This window comes from Magnolia sinica, chromosome 4 (genome assembly GCF_029962835.1).
Source record: "Magnolia sinica isolate HGM2019 chromosome 4, MsV1, whole genome shotgun sequence".
In the NCBI taxonomy this organism is placed as follows: Eukaryota; Viridiplantae; Streptophyta; class Magnoliopsida; order Magnoliales; family Magnoliaceae; genus Magnolia; species Magnolia sinica.
This window is the reverse complement of record NC_080576.1, coordinates 3,448,429-3,468,973: the sequence shown is the minus strand read 5'-3', so window position 1 is coordinate 3,468,973 and position 20,545 is coordinate 3,448,429. Positions and strand designations below refer to the sequence as shown.

The 20,545-nt window shown below is 40.6% G+C and overlaps 1 protein-coding gene across 4 annotated transcripts in view; it reads right to left on the bottom strand.

Annotated features, from left to right (window-relative positions):
• Window positions 1-11,204: 11,204 nt before the first annotated feature.
• Window positions 11,205-20,545, bottom strand: part of LOC131242175 (exocyst complex component SEC6-like) — a 40,347-nt gene continuing 31,006 nt past the window's right edge. For 3 of the 4 annotated variants that reach the window (XM_058240644.1, XM_058240642.1, XM_058240643.1), the window contains 6 exons: window positions 19,051-19,120; window positions 15,586-15,673; window positions 15,359-15,448; window positions 13,327-13,443; window positions 12,676-12,738; window positions 11,205-11,534 (listed from right to left, as the gene is read on the bottom strand). In XM_058240644.1, coding sequence (XP_058096627.1) covers window positions 11,403-11,534; window positions 12,676-12,738; window positions 13,327-13,443; window positions 15,359-15,448; window positions 15,586-15,673; window positions 19,051-19,120 — 560 coding nt within the window. In that variant the 3' untranslated portion in view covers window positions 11,205-11,402. The remainder of the gene's footprint in view (window positions 11,535-12,675; window positions 12,739-13,326; window positions 13,444-15,358; window positions 15,449-15,585; window positions 15,674-19,050; window positions 19,121-20,545) is intronic. The other variant, XM_058240645.1, reaches the window with a different exon arrangement.

The following is a 20,545-nucleotide window of genomic DNA, read 5'->3' as shown; positions in this document are numbered from 1 at the left end:
AATCCAAGAGATTTTAGGTTACGGGTCACGGCAAAAATTACAATGACCGGACAATCCGAAGCGTCAATTTCTGGCTGTCAAAATGGACGGTAGAAAAGAAAACAATAGGCAAAAGTCAGCAAAAGCCAATCCCCTTTTATATGACTAGTTTCAATTATTAATTTTTCGGCCAGGCACCGTACACATTGGGTCCCAACATTTGGTTGGTTTGGATTGAAATATGAAAATTCCACGTGGATAGCGGGGAATGAATGCTATTGTGCATGGTGCTCCGCTATTGCTGGGCAAACACAGATACGGATAAAGTTATTTAATACTCTGGCTGCGTACGACGCTTGATACGCAGGCACTTTAAAAATGGTACACGTGGCATATAGTGATAAATTTAAACTGACTAACTTATGAAAACAGCTGTCACTGAACTTATGCCACTTATACTGATTGAACAATCGTAATCTCTGCTTGGGGAACACATGTTTGCTGAATAAAACCAACGGATATTTTTCAAAATTTTGGACGGTTTAAATAAGAAACAATCATAGGCCACTAATACAATTTTTAAGCAATTTCTAAGAGCCTACGTATCATCAACCACGCTCAGCCCGAGTATCAAAGTTTCTAAAGTTAATTAAGGGGACTATGGAATTATTTGATGCTCAGGCAGGACTGATACTCAAGCACTCACTGATACTCAAGCACTCAGAAATTGTACACGTGGCATAAAATGAATCAGGTTGGCGAAGCAAATATAACCTCTGGTGTGGACAGTTGTTAATGTGCCACAACCATATATTTTAGAGTCAAAGGAATATAATTTGGATCCTTGCTTTCTCCCTGTCCCTCTCTCTATCTCTCCAGTGGCATACTCTAAGGAGTTTCAACACCTGGTCAACGGTCCGAGTATCATAGTTAGTGATATTCCACGAGAAAATGACCACTGTAGGCAAAACCTTTTATCCAGCGGTTTTTATGAAAGAATACAAACTTAAGTTACCAACTTTGACTAGCACGTGCGGACAGACTTTGAGGACGAAACTACCCCTCATTTTCACTGCGAAGACGAGCGCTGACGCTCCTCCAACTGTGAGTTGTACGAACGGCTTGAAAGAGATCAAGTTACATGGCCCCACAGCTATGTATTTATTATATCCACAACGATTCATCCGTATTTCGAGATCATTTCGGACCATTATCCAAAAAAAAAAAAAATTCATATCCAAAGATCAACTGGACCACACCACAGAGCAGCGGGGAGATTGATTCTTACCGTTAAAAATTTTGTAGGGCCCACCATAATATTTATTTTCCATCCAATCTATTTATAAGGTCAAAAAGGCCTGGATGAAGAGGAAAAACAAATTTCATAATGATCCAAAACTTCTGCAACCCCTAAAAGGGTTTCAATGGTAAATGTTCAAGTCCCCACTGCCTTTTACAATATGGTCCACTTGATAGATAGATTTGTCTTATTTTTCATCTCAAGCCTTAATACGAGTTCTCCAAATAGATGGACGGTTTGGATATAACACATACCTCATAATAAGACCCAAAAAAATCAATGGGGATTACATTAGTGGATTAAAAAAAAAAAAAAAAACTACCAGCTCGTTGGGCATAAAAATAAAAATAAAACAAAATTCTCTCTTTTGTTTTTTCTTTTCTTCCTTTATTCATTTAACAAGAATATCTTCTAAATTAAAATTAGTTACTTGACATACCACATGTTTTTGGGGTAGGAGAAGCTACTTTAGCTAACCAACCTAGTTATTTTTCAAGATTTCATCAGGTCGATGGTCGAAAATACATTTCATTCACTTCGCGGTCAATTTCTATCACTTTATGGTCAAAATAGAAATTGAGCGGGGCAAACATGAAATTAAGTAGGCAAATTGAAAATTGAGCGAGGCAAAGTAAGAATTGAGCGAGGGAACCTAGAAATTGAGCGAGGCAAGGTAGGAGTTCAGCGAGGGAATCTAGAAATTGAGCGAGGGAAGCTAGAAATTGAGCGAGGCAACTTAGAAATTGAGTGAGGCAACGTAGAAAATGAGCGAGGGAACCTAGAAATTGAGCGAGGGAACTTACGATTTGAGCTAGGCAACCTAGGAATTAAGCGAGGGAAGCTAGAAATTAAGTGAGGAAACCTATAAATTCAGCGAGGCAACCTAGAAATTGAGCGAGGCAACCTAGAAATTGAGCGAGGCAAGGTAGAAATTCAGCGAGGAAACCTAGGATTTGAGTGAGGCAACCTACGAATTGAGCGAGGGAAGTTAGAAATTGAGCGAGGGAAGCTAGAATTTGAGCGAGGGAATCTAGAAATTCAGCGAGGCAACCTAAGATTTGAGTAAGGGAAGCAACAAATTGTGCGAGGGAACCTAGAAATTGAGCAAGGCAACCTAGGATTTGAGCGAGGCAACGTAGGAATTGAGCGAGGGAACGTAGAAAATGAGCGAGGCAACGTTGAACTTCAGCGAGGAATCTTAGGAATTGAGCGAGGGAAGCTAGAAATTAAGCGAGGGAACCTAAAAATTCAGCGAGACAACCTAGGATTTAAGCGATGGAAGCTAGAAATTGAGCGAGGGAACCTAGAAATTGAGCGAGGCAATGTAGGAATTCAACGAGGCAACCTAGGAATTGAGCGAGGCAACCTAGGAATTGAGTGAGGGAAGCTAGAAATTGAGCGAGGCAACCTAGGAATTGAGTGAGGTAACCTAGCAATTGAGTGAGGGAACCTAAGAATTGAGTGAGGCAACCTAGGATTTGAGTGAGGCAACTTAGGAATTCAGCGAGGCAACGTAGGATTTGAGCGAGGCAACCGAGGGAACCTAAGAATTAAGCGAGGAACGCTACAAATTGAGCGAGGGAACCTAGAAATTGAGCGAGACAACCTAGAAATTGAGCGAGGGAACCTAGAAATGCAGCGAGTAAACCTAGGATTTAAGCGAGGCAACCTAGGAATTGAGCGAGGGAAATTAGAAATTGAGCGAGAGAAGCTAAAATTTGAGCAAGAGAACCTAAAAATTCAGCGAGGCAACCTACAAATTTAGCGAGGCAACCTAGGAATTGAGCGAGAGAAGTTAGAAATTGAGCGAGGGAAGCTAGAATTTGAGGCAACCTAGGATTTGAGCGAGGGAAGCTACAAATTGTGCGAGGGAAGCTAAAAATTTAGTGAGGCAATATATAAATTGAGCGAAGGAACCTAGGAATTAAGTGAGTGAAGCTAGATATTGAGCAAGGGAAGCTAGAATTTCAGCGAGGGAACCTATGAATTGAGCGAGACAGCTTAGGAATTTAGCGAGGGAAGCTAGAAATTCAGCGAGGCAACCTAAAAATTGAGCGAGAAAACCTAGAAATTGAGCAAGGGAACCTAAGAATTGAGCAAGGGAAGCTAGAAATTGAGCGAGGCAACCTAGGAATTGAGCGAGGGAAGCTAAAAATTTAGCGAAGGAACCTACAAATTGAGCGAGACAACCTAGCAATTAAGCGAGGCAACGTAGAAATTCAGTGAGACAACCTATGAATTGAGCGAGACAACCTAGGAATTGAGCGAGGGAAACTAGAAATTGAGTAAGGCAACATATAAATTGAGTGAGGGAACCTAACAATTGAGCAAGGCAATGTAAATATTCAGCGAGGCAACCTATGAATTGAGCGAGGCAACCTAGGAATAGAGTGAGGGAAGACCTAGGAATTGAGCGAGGGAAGCTAGAAATTTAGCGAGGCAATGTATAAATTGAGTGAGGGAAGTTAGGAATTGAGTGAGGCAACATAGGAATTGTAACAGCACAATTCATAAATTTGATGGAGATATCATAAAAATATGATGGGGAACTTTCACAGATTCATGTAATGTAACGAAAAATTTTATGAACTTCTTGGTCAATTTCATTAATTGCACGGTCAAATTCACCGAAGAGAATTTCATGTAAAGCTCGGTCAATTTCATTAACTGCTTAGTTAAATTCACCAATGAGCAAATTGTTAGGCTAGGTTAATTACATTTAAAGTTCATTCCAATTCATGTTAGCCTTACCCAATTTCAAGCTTGTCTCGCTCAAATTCATGTTTCACTTGCTCAATTTCTAAGTTGCCTCGCTGAATTTCTACATTGCCTTACTCAATTCCTAGGTTCCCTCGCTCAATTTTAAGGTTGCCTCGCTCAATTTCTAGCTTCCCTCGCTCAATTCAGAAGATTTTTTTTTACTGCATAACTGTTATCTTCCAGAACCCCAACCAAGGAATGAGGATAATCTTATTTGGTAACTCAATCCTCATGGTCATAATTATGCTAACTCTACCTACAAATCTCTTCAGGTGATTAAGAGGGCCCCATTTTTCAGTAGATGAGATTAGGATGAAAGGTATTATCTCAACACTTCTTTTCTCTGTCTTGCTTTTAAAAATCGTTGAATCCAAAGCCCTCGGAGAAGAAAGATCTCTCTCCTGATAAAAAATGAGAGGGATCTCTCTTCTATATTATATCTATGAGGAAAGATATAGAGATCTTCTCTACTCTATCTATTCCTCTATTTATGAGAGGATAGATAGTCTCTCAAAAAAAGTCGTTCTCATTTTTGTTGATGATTTAACTAGCGCTCAATCTGTTGGTTGCCTCGCTAAATTTCTACGTTGCCTCACTGAATTTCAAGGTTTCCTCGCTTAATTTCTAGCTTCTCTCACTTGATTCTTAGGTTGCCTCACTGAATTTCTACGTTGCCTCGCTCAATTCCTAGGTTCCCTCGCTCAATTTCTAGGTTGCCTCGCTGAATTTCTAACTTCCCTCGCTCAATTCATAGGTTGCTTCGTTCAATTTATAGGTTGCCTGGCTGAATTTCTAGCTTCCCTCGCTTAATTTCTAGCTTCCCTAGCTCAATTCCTAGGTTTCCTCGCTGAATTTCCACGTTACCTCGCTCAATTCCTAGGTTGCCTCGCTCAATTCCTAAGTTGCCTCGCTCAAATTCTAGCTTCCCTCGCTCAATTTCTAACTTCTATCGCTCAATTCTTAGGTTGCCTCACTCAAATCTTAGGTTTTCTCGCTGCATTTTTAGGTTCCCTCGCTCAATTTTTACGTTGCCTCGCTCAATTTCTAGGTTCCCTCGCTCAATTTGTAGCATTCCTCGCTCAATTCCTAGGTTTCCTCGGTTGCCTTGCTCAAATCCTACGTTGCCTCGCTAAATTCCTAAGTTGCCTCGCTCAATTCCTAGGTTGCCTCGCTCAATTCCTAGGTTGCCTCGCTCAATTCCTAGGTTGCCTCGCTGAATTTCTACCTTGCCTCGCTCAATTTCTAGGTTCCCTCACTCAATTTCTAGCTTCCCTCGCTCAAATCTTAGGTTGTCTCGCTGAATTTTTAGGTTCCCTCGCTTAATTTCTAGCTTCTCTCGCTCAATTCCTAGGCTCCCTCGCTCAATTTCTACGTTACCTCGCTCATTTCCTAAGTTCCCTTGCTCAATTCCTAGGTTGCCTCGCTCAATTTCTAGGTTACCTCGCACAATTTGTTGCTTCCCTCACTCAAATCTTAGGTTGCCTCGCTGAATTTCTAGATTCCCTCGCTCAAATTCTAGCTTCCCTCACTCTTCTAACTTCCCTCGCTCAATTCGTAGGTTGCCTCGCTCAAAACCTAGGTTTCCTCGCTGAATTTCTACCTTGCCTCGCTCAATTTCTAGCTTCCCTCCCTCAAATCCTAAGTTGTCTCGCTGAATTTCTAGCTTCCCTCGCTTAATTTCTAGTTTCCCTCGCTCAATTCATAGGATTCCTCACTGAATTTCTACGTTGCCTCGCTCAATTCCTATGTTGCCTCGCTCAAATCCAAGGTTGCCTAGCTCAATTTCTGGGTTCCCTCGCACAATTTGTAGCTTCCCTCGCTCAAATCCTAAGTTGCCTCGCTGAATTTTTAGGTTCTCTCGCTCAAACTCTAGCTTCCCTCGCTCAATTTCTTGGTTGCTTAGCTCAAATCGTAGGTTCCCTCGCTCAATTTCTACATTGCCTCGCTCAATTTCTAGATTCCTTCGCTAAACTCCTACCTTGCCTCGCTCAATTTCTAGGTTCCCTCACTCAATTTTTAGGTTCCCTCGCTCAATTCTTACCTTGCCCCACTAAATTTTTAATTTGCTCACTCAATTTCATATTTGCCCCGCTCAATTTCTAGTTTGACTGCGAAGTGATTGAAAGTAACCACGAAGTGAATGAAATGTATTTTCGACCATCGACCTGATGGAATCTTGGAAAATAAGTTGGTTGGTTGGCTAAAGTAGTTTCTCCTACCACATAATCATATGTAGTACGTCAAGTAACTAATTTTAATTTAGAAGATATTCTTATTAAATGAATAAAGAAAGAAAGGAAAAAACAAAAAAGAGAATATTTTTTTTTATATGCCCAACCTGGTCGACCGGGTCACAACTCGGTCGACCCCAACACACCCGCGTTTTTTTTTTTATTATTTTTTTCCACTAATATAATCCCCACTGATTTTTGTGGATCCCATTATGAGGCATGTGTTATATCCAAACCGTCCATCTATTTGGAGAACTCGTATTAAGGCTTGAGATGAAAAATAAGACAGATCTAGCTATCAAGTGGACCACACTGTAAAAGGCAGTGGGGAATTGAACATCTACCATTGAAACCCTTTTAGGGCTTACAAAAGTTTTGGATCATTATGAAATTTGTTTTTCCTCTTCATCCATGCCTTTTTGACTTTATAAATAGATTGGATGGAAAATAAATGTTATGGTGGGCCCTACAAAATTTTTAACGGTGAAAATCAATTTCCTCGTTGCTCTTTGTGGTGTGGTCCAGTTGATTTTTGGATCTGATTTCTTTTTTTAGATAATGCTCTGAAATGATCTCTAAATATGGATGAACGTTGTGGATATAATAAATACATAGCTGTGGGGCAATGTAACTTTGATCTCTTTTAAGCCGTTCGTACAACTCTCAGTTGGTGGAGAGTCAGCGCTCGTCTTCGCAGTGAAAAGGCGGGGTACTTTCGTCCTCGAAGTCGCTGTCCGCACGTGCTAGTCTAAGTTGGTAACTTAAGTTTGTATTCCATCATAAAAACCGCTGGATAAAAGGTTTTGTCTACAGTGGTCATTTTCTCTCGCGTGAGTGTGTGGGGTGTGTGTGCGTGTGTAAGAAAAGGACTAAAAAAAAAAGAGAGAGAGAGAGACTATAATTTTAGTTGGTGGTACGTAAGTGTACCCGTGATTTTAGCAGTTCGATTTTAATTTGTACAAAGCTTAAAAAATAAAAACTTTTAAGTAACCCAAATGGTGTACATGGCAGCTCGTGTACAAACCACCATGCGTGCCAAACATGGCAAATAGGTTCAAGATCCAATGACACATCAAACGGGTTCTATTCTGTAGATGCCCTGATCTAAGAATTAGGTGGGCCCAGTAAATAGGCGAAGGCTGAAGTTTACTAGGTTGTCCACATGTTATGGTCTGACGATTGAGTAACAACATCATGCATGGTTTGGATATTGCACTTGTTCCTGCAGTGGCTCATGTCGTGGCCGATGAAACGTGTATCATGCTTGGAAATAACAGAGTACTACGGATTGAGTCCTTATGGTGGTAGTCTGGTAGCCTCGTAAGAGTTTCAACACAAGGTCTTGGGTTTGATTACTCATTGTGGTGAAATCTAAGTGTGTGTACGGTGTAAGTGCGTGTGTAACTTTTATTATTATTATTATTTTAATTATGCTGATATACTCATCAGGTGGGCCACACATGCTCATTTTTGGACGGAGTAGATTAAATAAATGCTATGAACAACCAAAATCACATAATGTATACTGCAACTGCACCTAGAGGTTGCTTGTTTCAATCACGTCAGTCGCCTCTCCGGCTCCATCTGATTATCCTGTTGTTCATCTTTGAGATCCAGCTGTGGATTTTAAAGCCATATAAAGTGAGTAGGAGACAACGGTCCACAAAATAATTTTGTAACTTGCCCTGTTTGAACATTAGGTACTTCTTTTCAGTGATTTTTAATTCATTTATCCCGAGATGCTTAGATGAACGGTCTAGATCATGACGTGATGGGTAAGAAGAGGGCAGTAGATTGAGCGAGTGTTGGTAACAACGCCCCGCGAAGAACATAACCGAAGGCGACACGAGCAAGGTCCTGAATGCACTTGAGTAATTTTTATGTCATTTCAAAGCCACCTACATACCTCTGTAGGCACCACATCTTGGTGCTTCCAGACCGTGTAACCACACACGTGGCACACACGTATGTTGATCCGAACCAGTCATCCAGTGTGGCCAGCATTGATTGGTCTCTTCTCAGATTTTACTTTGATTAGACGATCTTAACCATCAAATAAATGGACTTCTCCTCACTTAATGCGAGTGCTGACTTTTGTATTTCTGTGTTCATTCGCATGCCGCCAAGTGCCTAGAATCGTCCAAAAATTGTGATCTTTGGACCATGGCCTATTCACTGTTGGTGATATGAAGTTGACGGTTTCGATCTCATCCACGTATGCCACGTGACCACAATGACATTGAGGCACAGAAAGAGTTTACCAATCTCAATGGACCACAAGGACATTCTCCAGTAAGTGGATATGGCCAAATGTGATATGTGTACTCATCATCCGAGACGTTGAAAAGGTAGCCTCCGCCTTGAATATCGGTGACCACAGAAATCAGCCAAACCATATTAGGTGGGCCGCTCTGCATAAAACAACGGATGCTCGATGGATATCATTACCATACAACAAATGCACTCAATCCATGCAATGCATGCATGCATGCATGCAGCCCAGCTAATGAGTGGATCAACCTGATTTTTGTGTCCACTAGCCTTACCTTTTCAACTTATAAGATATTGCACAGACATGATACATGTTACATCATTATGGGCCCCTTAAATAGTTATGGTAGCCTTGTGGTACATTGAGATGTACGCAAGCCTTCATTGTGGTCCGTTCGATGCAAGTTTTCTATTTATCTCCACACCATCGCACCAAAACCATCCACCCTGAAGTTTGGTCCATTCATATATGGATGTAACTTGAACACACAAACCAGCAAAACAATCTAGGCCTTCCGATGTTGGAGGTCTGATCGTTCTTATAGCTTAGAGCTTCTCTATTGAGCGACATGTGGGGCCCACGTTCACGACATCCATCCTGTCCGTCAGGTGCACTGCCTCACGTTCACGCTGGAACCCAAAAATTAGACCGGTGAAGTAGGCCACACTGTAGGGAAGATTTGGGATGAGATGGGACGGCCACAGCTATTTGAGTTTGGAGTTGCTGTGGTTTATATATGCCATCCAATCCGTTCATCTGACGTCAATCACCAAAAAAATCAAGGGATTTTCCCAAATTCTCGCTGTTCTGAAACTCAGGTGTAATTTAGAGGTTTTAGGTATGATTTTACATGTTCTTAGACTGAGGCCTCCTTGATCAGCTTGATGTTTAGGGTCAGGGCCAAGCATTAGGTGGTTCACCAAGTTAGGATTCCCACAATGAAAAGCCACACGGAGAGATTAAAGATCTACCTGACATCGAGGCCGTTTAACAGGCCGGGCTTCGACATGAGCATGCTGTCCAAAACAAATCCAGGCTGGTCCATTCATCAGTGGGCCACTCCTATAAGTTGGCTAGTTTACATTGTCGCGAGATACAGCTTAAGCAGGAAAGGATTAGGTGACCTCATCAATTGGGTCCTTACTCTTACCTGGGTGGTAGACTCCCGGGAGTTTCAACACCGGGTCAAGGGTTCGAGTACCCACCAGTGGTGAAATCCCACGGCGTGCTCGTGGCGTGTGTGTGTGCGTGTAAAAAAAAAAAAAAAAAAAGGTGACCTCATCAATTACTGAGAATTTATTAGATTTTGACCAAACGGTTCAGATTCCTTATCGTATTGGCAAAAAAAAAAAAAAACATGAAGCGCGGAACGAATCCTCTACTTTAACAGCGAGTAAAACAGGCCAATTCCGTTGGGGCCAAAGTGTTGCGTGTGTTACATCTACTCCACGCATCAGGTGTGTCCCTCGATATTAGGCCCAGAGGCAGAAAATCAACCAGATCCTCAACTCATGTGAGCCACACTACCTCAAGACAGGAAGGGAGATGGAACAACCGTCCGTATGTTTGTTCGTAAGTCCTACCTTGGTTGTACATTCCATCCAATCTGCTCATCTGATATGCCTCAGCAAGCATTAACTAACACTCAAAAAATGAGATTATCCAAAACTCACGCAGGCCACAAAGCTTCAACATAGGGGTAATTTTGCCAGTGGTGTAGCCTACTTGAGGTTTTTTTTTTTTTTTTTTTTTTTATAATCAAAATAATGTGTAGTCCAATCGTTGGAAACTATGACGCGCACCTGATGGACGGATTAGACGTCACATTTACGATACGGTGGGTCCCACAGGGCCGGAGTGTTTTATCCACTGCATGCGACAGGTATGGTAGAGGCTTCCGTTCTCAGGACAAATAAATTCGATGCAGATCAAGGGTGGACATCTTTCCTCAACTGTTTCCTTTGGGGTGGCCCACCTGAATCAAGTTTCGGCATGATTTTTTGCCCCTAATTTGGTATGACTCATCAAATGGCGAGATCAGAGTGGATTTCTCATAAGCATCTCAGTGGGCCATGTAAAAAATCAAGGGTGGGCATCCTTCTCCAAACTGTTTCCCTTGATATGGCCCACAATCACGTACCAGGCTGATTTTTGGACCCTACAGCTAAAATGATCTTCGGGGTGAATTTCCAATTTCACTTGAACATCACACTGGGGGCCACTTCGGGCAGCCACACCTTGAGACAGTAAATAAGGTTGGTACCCTCTGCCAAAGTACCAATGTTTTTTTTTTAATTTATTAGTACAAAATAGCAAAGTTGTCACTTCATATTTTTTATTTTATTTTAATTTCAGGCAGGGGTCTCCACCTTGCAGAAAAGACCGGACTATCCACAGGAGACTCTAATCCTTGATCAGCCTCAGGGGAGTATTGAGTCATATCCGACTCGACTAGATCAGGAGACTAACCTTTTTAATTTTTTTCCAATAAAAGGGTTTGAATCCAAATGGACCGTTTGGCTTCTACAAACATTCCAGACCAAAAACAAAAGACGGTGTAGAAAAGGGCAGCCCTTTCTATCCCAAAATTATTCCCCGCCTGAAAGAAGAAAGAACCTAACTGACTTGATTGAAGCTGCTTCGTCTAAAGAGCCTGTAAGACTAGAAGAACAACGAATTATCTGAAAAGAAGTGAAATATTTATATGAACAAAACAAAAAATTTTAAAAAATAATATTAATAACAGTGGAAAAATCAAGCTCGGTGACTTCCCAACTTCTGATTGTCCAGAGTTTGACTGATAAGAGCAAACAGCCAAGTTTCTCAACGTTTTCAATGAAAAGACTACATGCAATTGTTTTTAAGCAAGCTTCCTCCATAGATAGCCTTTGGAAGATGAGAGGCATTTCAACTTTCCAAAGACGAATCCTGCCTTTGAGGGGTTGCCATCCACAAGGGAGTTCTCGAATATTTCTCTGCACTCCTGTACAACCTGTTTTACCAGTACAGCAAGCCAACCAGTCAAATAAATAAATAAATAAAACCTCCAAACAGTGCCCCAATCATTCATTAAAAGTAAGATGGGGAAGGAGCGAAGAACTGCCCCCTACGGGTATTTTAGAGGACTATCTTAATGGATCCGTTGGAAACGCTGTTAACTGCTCGTATGAATATTTATTATTTATATCTTAAGAAAAGGCTATGATGGCTAATTTATATGACAACCACAGATAAGGGTGAAAGTGTGCCTGTCTGGCCCACGCCTAGCCCATGTTCGGCTGGATCTAGACTTGAGCATAGAGGTCAGCAAGGCCGAGCCTGGGCATGATTTTTCAAATACAATAAAAAATAAGATTGACTTGGGCTTGAGAATATTTGTTAGATAGTACGGAGATACATGTATATGTTCCCATGTAGTCATGCAGATTACCATACCAGTCTCCTTTTTAATATTAATGTGTTAGTCAATGCTTATTGAAAATATGTTGACTAACAACTGAATATGAATTATAAAAAGGAGATCTATATGCTATTCGGTATTCCTCGCGACTATAGATATAGCTCCATGCTAGCTACAATAGTGCATGCCCAAAGACCCAACAGGACATCCTTCCCTGAAACAACAGATTCGATACTGATGGGATGGGCGCTAGGCTAGCAAGCAGTCTTCAGCTTGGACTGGATCTGTAGCTAATGGACTGGATGGGCCAAGGCTTAGACACCAATATTCAGCTTACATGCTGAGCTTGGACAAGCATCAGCCCAATTCATTTACACCCCTAACTGCAAGTTTAGTAATGACCTTTTGCTTAACAAAATGGTCTCTCTTTTTCTTTTTTTTCCATTAATAACCATTACTATCTCTGCTCTAACTTCTAAGAAAATCCTACAAACAAGTCAAAAACTTCTTGTTTACAGGAACTCTATTTCAGTTTCGCCGTTGCGAATTCCCAAACTCAGGTTTGTTTATGCGCCCAACTATGGTGAAATACCGTCACGGCCAGATGCTTCTTGCAACTTGTTCCAAAGAATTTCGAATGGTACAACTATCATTTCATTGAGGAAGCTTTCCTAAATTTTTAGAATCTGATGTAGGTTTTGATGATTTTGGGTTCATATAAGGGTGCCATTACCTCCTTGGCATCCTTCCGTGGAATTCCTTCTCGCAATCCCACAATTTTCTCCACGACATCAGGCTGCAATTTCCAAGTATCAATCAGACTTGAAAAGGATAAGATTAGAGTATCATGTGGGTGACCTCCCATTACGGCATGCTATGGCCATGTCACCCACAAAGCTTTTAAGAAGTATTTAAATATTGTAAATGAAGGGAAAAAAAAATCCATTCAGCAATGGAAGTAGGTGATTTCAAGATACTGTGTGAATGGCTACGCATGAGAATAGGATTTAACCCACTCTCCCAGTGTGCAAATGCACATGCAAGACCCAGGTTCGTATGGTGGGTCCCACTGTATGTTCCCTGGCCCAAAAACTCAGGCTGCTCTGGTCATCATGCGTGCCACAGGTACAAGAAAATGCATATTAAAATTGCACAACAGACCATATTCATTGTACGTGCATGGCCCACCTGATGAGCAGATCATCAACCTGATTTGGCCGGGCCATGGCACGTCCACAGTGAGACCCATCTGATGAATGGCTCAGATCTTGCACACAAAAGGGGGAGTAGGATTCCTGTGAGTAGAGCCATAGTAATGCCCTCTAAACTATGGTGACCAATCACTACATCATCACCTCAAGTCCACACGGCTGAGATAACTCACCGGGCAGTCAGGGTGAAGTTCGAGGATGTTGGTATAGACAAGAGTGAAAGTGTCCAGACTCTCAGCCGAAGCAAGCTCCCTTAGATCACTCAGAACCCTCACTCTATTTTCAACTTTCTGCAGCAAAATTTAAGCAAGGTTGAAATAAGAACAAATCCAATCAAAATGAAAGAAGGAAACCTCTTGACATTGTGGCTACTACTATCTTAGACAATGTTATGTCACCCGCCATTATTTGTATATGTTGGCTTTAAAAAATGTCTTGATATTTTGGCTACTATTCTTGGGAAATAAAAAAGATATTTAGAAGCATATCTCTACGCAAAGCAAAATTTGAAAAGTTAGTTCAAAAGTGAGTTGGCTCAAGATGAAGGCACTAAAAGGGCAAACGGAAAGCCCAAAAGGACGTGGGTGAGGTAATACCATAGTAAGAAAAGATTTGAGGACCTATGGTTTAACTGACGCTCTATGGTCCATCATAGAGGGTGATGAAGTTGGTTTAGAGATGTGTTTCAAAAGGCCAGAAGATGGATTTTGGATGGCTGGAAGTTGCTGGATTGTAGACGCAATCAATAGCCAGATAGACAAATAGACGGATGATAAAGGTAAATGGAGCAGAACGAAAGGATCAATGTTTGAGATGGATGACAATGTTCAGAGGACGGATGACCAGCTCTAATACCATGTTAGAATTTAGAGGCTACGTTATGTGAGAATGTTGTGTGTGTTCCGTTGATGAGAATGACCAAAATGTATACACGTGGGAGATTTGTAGAGATCTTAACAGATATACATGCATCCATCTTTATAGCTATCTATAGTATGTACAGCTATACATATGTATCTTATTCTCTAACATTATACTAATATCAAATTTAATATTACTAGGTTGGAGTGGGCAAATGATTTATATGGGGGAAAGAAATAATCGCTGCTTCAGGAATCGGAGTCGGTGAATTCCAGAAGTGTTCAATAGGGAAAAATCAAATGTAGTGGAATGAGCAATAGTTCACATGCATTAGCTGAAAATTGTGTTTCCTCTTTCTTGGTCTATTCTGTAATTTTTTTAAGGCCTTGGCCTTTCCTAAATAAAAGTTCTGCCTTCCACCAAAAAAATACTAGGTTAAAGTCTTTGGAGGACCTTCACTGGCAGATCCACGTCGTCGGATCACACAAGAAGTTGCACTAGTGCCATAGAGCTTCTGTTTTTCATGAGTGTCTGCTTCGAGTTCATCAGCATCAACTCAATCAGCCAGGACCTTTTTTTCTTTTTTCTTTTTTGGAAGATAAAGAACCTTTATTGAAAAGAGGTGGCAGAAACCACCCAAAAGACTACACACACAAAAAAAAGGCCCGACCCCCGGCCAACCCAAAAGCTTACAACACCCAATCTCGAAACGGAAATAGGACCTTAGAAAACACAGCAGCAGACAAGATACTATGATTTCTAAACACTCAATTATATCTCTCCGCCCAAAGGACAGCTAGGACCAAATTTAATCAGTGATATGAAACAACTGCTTTTATAACAGTACCCAACAGACTTGAATTTTGGTTGTTGCTGAATTGCCCATCCCACATGGTCATTGACAGCCTTTAAGTCTTTCGCTTCAGTTATCACATGTTCTTGGAGGGAATTGCAAGTCGCAACTGAAAGTTCACCTTAAAATAATCTCACGTGCATATGTTTCCCTTTTTTGAATGAAAGTTTAGTGTTGTATAAACAGGAAAGCTGTACATAATGAAACAGGAAAGATAGAAAAGGAGGATTTTTGCATGCCAAAGTGAGGAAGAGGCCACAGCCTTGGAACTATTAAGGTGGGGTGCATGTTTCACAGCTGTGGGGAGATAAATAGTCGTTTTGTTACAACTAAGCTAACTTGATGTTGCCTATGAACTCATCGCCGTAAGGATTTTCCTTCACACATTCCAAGACTAAAGTAATTAAGAGGTACTGTAACATGGCATGGAAAAAATTTGAAGGTGCCAGCATGGTTGAAGACTGTCTTCTTAAACAAGGAGCGGCACTCACCGTTACATTGATATACTCCCTAAAGAAGTCCACAATGACTTCTTCATCCAGCCTCATCCGCTCAATTGTTTCTTCCTTGATGTAGTTCCTCTAACAGATCAAATAGTCAACACGATATCACCATGTTATTGAACAAAACATAGAGGCATTCAAGGTGCTCAAATTAGCGAATTCTCCAAAAAAAAAAAAAACAGAGAGACAACAAATTATCTTCAAGTATTGGAAACCTGTGTAAGGAGGTGATCCACATAAATGACCACTGTTTCCTCTAAGCAAGCTTCAACAAACCTCCTGAATGATCTGTCTTCGATGTACCTTAAGAAAATAGAAGTGGGGAAGGTTCAACACAAAGGACTGTAGAAGTCTTAGCTCTATCCATGGCAATAACAAGAATAATCAAGTACAATGGAAAACGCACAAATAGCAGTAGGGAAGCTTTAACAAACAGGACTTTGGAGGTCCTAGGTCTATCCACGACAATAAGAATAATAAACTATGATGGAACACACACACACACACACACACACACACTTCAAAAAACAGGACTGCAGAAGTCCTAGCTCTATTAATGACAATAAGAATAATCAAGTATGACCATACTGTAATGGTAAGCATCAAGAATTACAGCATAAAAGGAATAGTGTAGTATTTTTATTAAGAAATATACTGTAAGTGAGAATCTAATGAATGCAATGGACCAACTCAAATTGAAATGGAGGTGGGATGATGTGGTTCAGTTGACTAAACAATAGCCTCCAATGAATAATGTGTATATCAAGGTGTGAGAGGATTCATCTCAATAAGTGTTTATTTGGTCAGGTAGTCAAATGCAGATATTCTTCAGTATCAGTGGTTTTTAACAGATCATGGTATTGATGCTCAACCATCTGTTTCACCTACTTGCAGTTAGATTGTGAAGTTGATATTCCTAACTTTAGGGGATCTTTTGTAATTCTCTTGTGCAGTAAAATCAACCTTCAATGCATAAAGAATCTACTATAAAGATTCTGCAAATATTAGTAGCATTGTCAAATTTTAAGTTTGTAAAGAAAAAAAATATATATATAATCAGTGATTAGTAGAGAATCCAGTCTCTGGAAAAGCATAGCTAAGCTGGCTCCCAAAGTCTCTGAAGGAGCACACTTTGATCTGGGTGACGGATCGAGAATTAGATTCTGATCTGATCGTTGGTGTGGTAGCCACCCCTTATCTGTAGACTTCCCTGCTCTTGCCGTTATTTGTCCTTCTCCAGACATTACAGTGGTTGAATGCTTTTCTAGAGAGGCTGAAAGTGATGTTTGGCTCCAGGAGGAACCTGTCAGACCCTGAATTTGAGAATCTTATGGCTCTTTTTCTTGATTGCAGGGTTATGTTCCCTCTCCAGCTGGTCTGGAATCATGCTAGTTCAGGCTCTTTTGCGGTTTGGTCTTTCTATGGTTTCCTTTCATCTTCGGCCCATTCCGCACGCTGTAGTCATCCAGGTGCTGTATGGTTCTATGGGACCCCTCCTAAAGTAGTCGCCTTTGCGTGCCTGGCTGGCAGGAATCGGGTGCTTACGATTGACAATCTGAGAAAGAGATGCTTACCCCTGACAAATGCGTGCGTGCTTTGCTTGGAAGATGCTGAATCAGTTGATCACATCTTCCTTCACTGCCCTTTCTCGTCTAACATCTGGAGGAGAGTTCTCATTTTTGTCGGAGTTGCTTGGGTTGTGGCCCCCTCAATTGATGGTCTTTTTTTTTCTCCTGGCATGCGGCCTCTGGCGGTGTGATAGGGAGGAAAAAGTGGAAAACCCTCCTCCTTGCTGTCCTCTGGGCTGTGTGGGCAGAAATGAATAATCGCTGCTTTCAGAACCTGAAGGTCTCCTCAGCCGGAGTGTTTAATAGGGTTCTCCTGTTATTCAGGGACTGGGCACCTTGATTTTCTAGGGTTTGGGGATTTTAGTCAGTCTTGGGACTGATTTGTTGTGTTTAAGCTTTGGGGTTTTTTTTTCTGTTTTTTCCAGTTTCAGTTTTGTGTCTGTTCGTTTTTTCTGTTCTTCCTTTTATCTGTTTTCCTTTTTTGGCTCTGCTTTATAAATTTCTTCACCTTCCAAAAAAAAAAAAAAAGTAACATGTTTTTAAAAATTAACGCATGCATGCATGTGCGAGCGCACATGATGAATTACTATGACTCCGAGTTCCTTGCGCAAGTGTAATTATATCAATGATGCAATCCTTTTTTCATATGATTTCCTTAAAATTACTGAAAGTCGTGGTCCTTTTGTAGTTGTGATGCCATCAAGTCTGTAAGGCTGAAGCCAAGGGATCAAGCTTCAAACTAACGTATAAAAAATAATAATAAATAAAAATAAATTGTTATACAGTGTAAAATTTTCTATTAAAATCATTAAATATAGATGGTTGACCCCAAATAGCTGTGACAAGGTTATGATGATAATGACCCAGTTCCATATTCATGTGCAGGATTTCAGGAAATCCGGAGTCATATCCTGTTCCCATTTCGCTTCTGCATCCATCTCCTATCTGGGCATCACGGGCAAGAAAATCATCCCTTGAGCATTATTGAAGAGTCAAGCTCAGTGGAGATATGCTCATATCATATAGACAAATGCTTACATTCACACAGTTTGGATGTACATTTTACACGTCCTAGAGATTGGCTCACATCATAGATGAATGTTTAAATGTGTCCAAGGGACCTGTTTCCCACTATTTGTTCAGCACATACATAGAGCAACCCATTGCTCAGAATATACATCGAGCAAGGAAACCAACCCATATCTTTGAAAATATTATGCTACACTTCATTGATTGTGTGAAAGAGGAGGCAAAAGCTATAATAGATTTATAGAAGAATGTGCTGACCCATTTACAGCTGATGACATTAAGGTGGCATGATATTAAAATGTCATCAATCAGGCAAACAAATATAATGAAGAACAAATACCTTTAAAATGAAAAGACAATTTACAGAAATTATCTTGTTAATGCATAAAATGCTACTATATAGACTGAGTATAGTGTTTGATGAAATTGAAAGGGCTACAAAATCCTGGTTTTGAAAAGATCTAATACAAGAAAGAGCACGAGAAAAAAAGAAAGAACTATATGGTTGAATGGGATAATTTATTCTGAAAACTCGGCAGATGGTCACAAAATCAGAATTTCTATAGTCAACATGTTTGCTAGCATGAAGAATTATAGATCCTCAACGCGAGGCTTAGCACAGTATACTCGAGTTTTCAGTTCTGACTTTTGCCGCCAACTGTTAAGTAATCCAAAGATTACAAACCATTAGTCTGTTGCATTCCAGAGTGGATGGACCATGGCCCAAAAATAGCCCAGATTTAGCCACCAATATTGAGACTTTCAGTTGAATTTGGATGATGTCTGCATTTCTTTTCCAAACTGTCTATAGGACACAAATTGAGAGGTTAGTACTGTCTTCTGAAGGAGATTTACGGGCATAGTCCATCCATGATGGGGCCCGAGAGACCAACATCTGATCACCACTTTACCAACGGCCTTACTTTCAGAACAGGAAACCAAAACTATAGTATGCAAAGCCTCATGTCAAGGACCATATAATTTCCAGAAAGAGTGCATTTACTTGATGTTGGAGGAAATCGCAGAAAGTGAAGGCTCAGTGTGTTTCTAATGCCTTACATACTGCAGAAGGAGAAGGCTTACATCTTCACATCTGTGAAATAATCACCAAATGTTGCCACTAGATACTCTGTAACCAATCCTTCAGACCATTCTGAAATATAAAAGCGAAAGCTCCATTCAATGCCAATAAAATCGAGAAGTTAGCAAAGTTATAAACTTCAAATCATTTTAACAATAGCCCAAATAAACTCATTAATAACATAGATAAAATAGCATGTTAACTGCACTTTGTAACCATCAGAATCAATTCTAGTTAAATCATCATCATATTGTTCAGATTCATGGTGAATCAAAGAATGTTAGTAGAGGACACTTATCCATTATAGGGGATCCACAGATCTTCCTTGTATTTAGGGTAGATCTCCTCTTTATATGGGGAGCTCTAATCCATCGCCTTTATGGATCTTGTTTACTTCTTACCCTTTGTGTGTTTTAGATAAATTCTTTGTTGGCAATTGAAAAAGGAATCAAACCGAAAACTGGATGATGTACTCATAAATAAATATATCGAAGAAAAAGTTCGAAAGCTATTCTCTAGCAAAAAACATATAAATACAACACAGAATCCCATCATTGCCATCACTAGTTCTAGAAATTTGCCACTAAAAAAAGTTATATAAATTTGCATGAGGTAGGAACTTACTTTGACAACCAACTATATCATCTATCATCATTTTAACACAATATTAGAAGGATCACATAATAAGCCGGTCAAATGGTTCCCCTGATATCTGTGATAAATAGGTTCAAAAAAAAAATAGGAGAGATTTTCCGTGGAATGGAGCGGAAGATAAGAGGAAATTTCATCTCATCAAATGGGACGACGTATGTAAACCTTTGGATCAATGGGGGGGCAGGATTACGAGAGCTTATGAATTTAGCATTGCTTGGCAAATGGGTTTGGAGGTTGAGTGGAGGAGACTTCCATATGGAGAGAGGTAGGAGCTAGGAAATAAGGGTTGGATGAGAGGGGTATGTGGATTAGGTCATCATCTCTGTACACTGTACAGAGCATCATATTTATGGAAAGTGGTGGCTTCAATAAAAAGCAGGGTGTGGACAAGGGTAGGCTTCCATTTGGGGGATGGGAAGACCATTACATTTTGGGAGGATATTTGGGTGGGGGAGCAAAAACTGAGCAATCTGTTTCCCCCTTTAGCAGGAATTGCTATAGAGTCTGATTTGAAGGTAGGTAGATGCTATTCAATTCAAGGAGAGGCTGTTACTTGATCACCGCCTTGTCGTAGGATCTAGTTGATTCAGAGTTGAATTTATTTGGGTGATAGATCTGCTCTCCAAAGTATCCCCGGTGCGGCGGTGCCTTCAGAAGTGGACCAAATTATATGGCTTAAGAATAAGTTGGGCAAGTTCTTGGTTAAATCTTTCTACAAGCATATAAGTGAGGTCAACATCAATGAGGGCATGTGTCCGACATCTTTTCTTTGGCAGCATGGGGCTCCTCCAAAAATGGTGGTGCATGCTTGGTTAGTGGGCAAAAAGAAGGTGCTAACAGTGG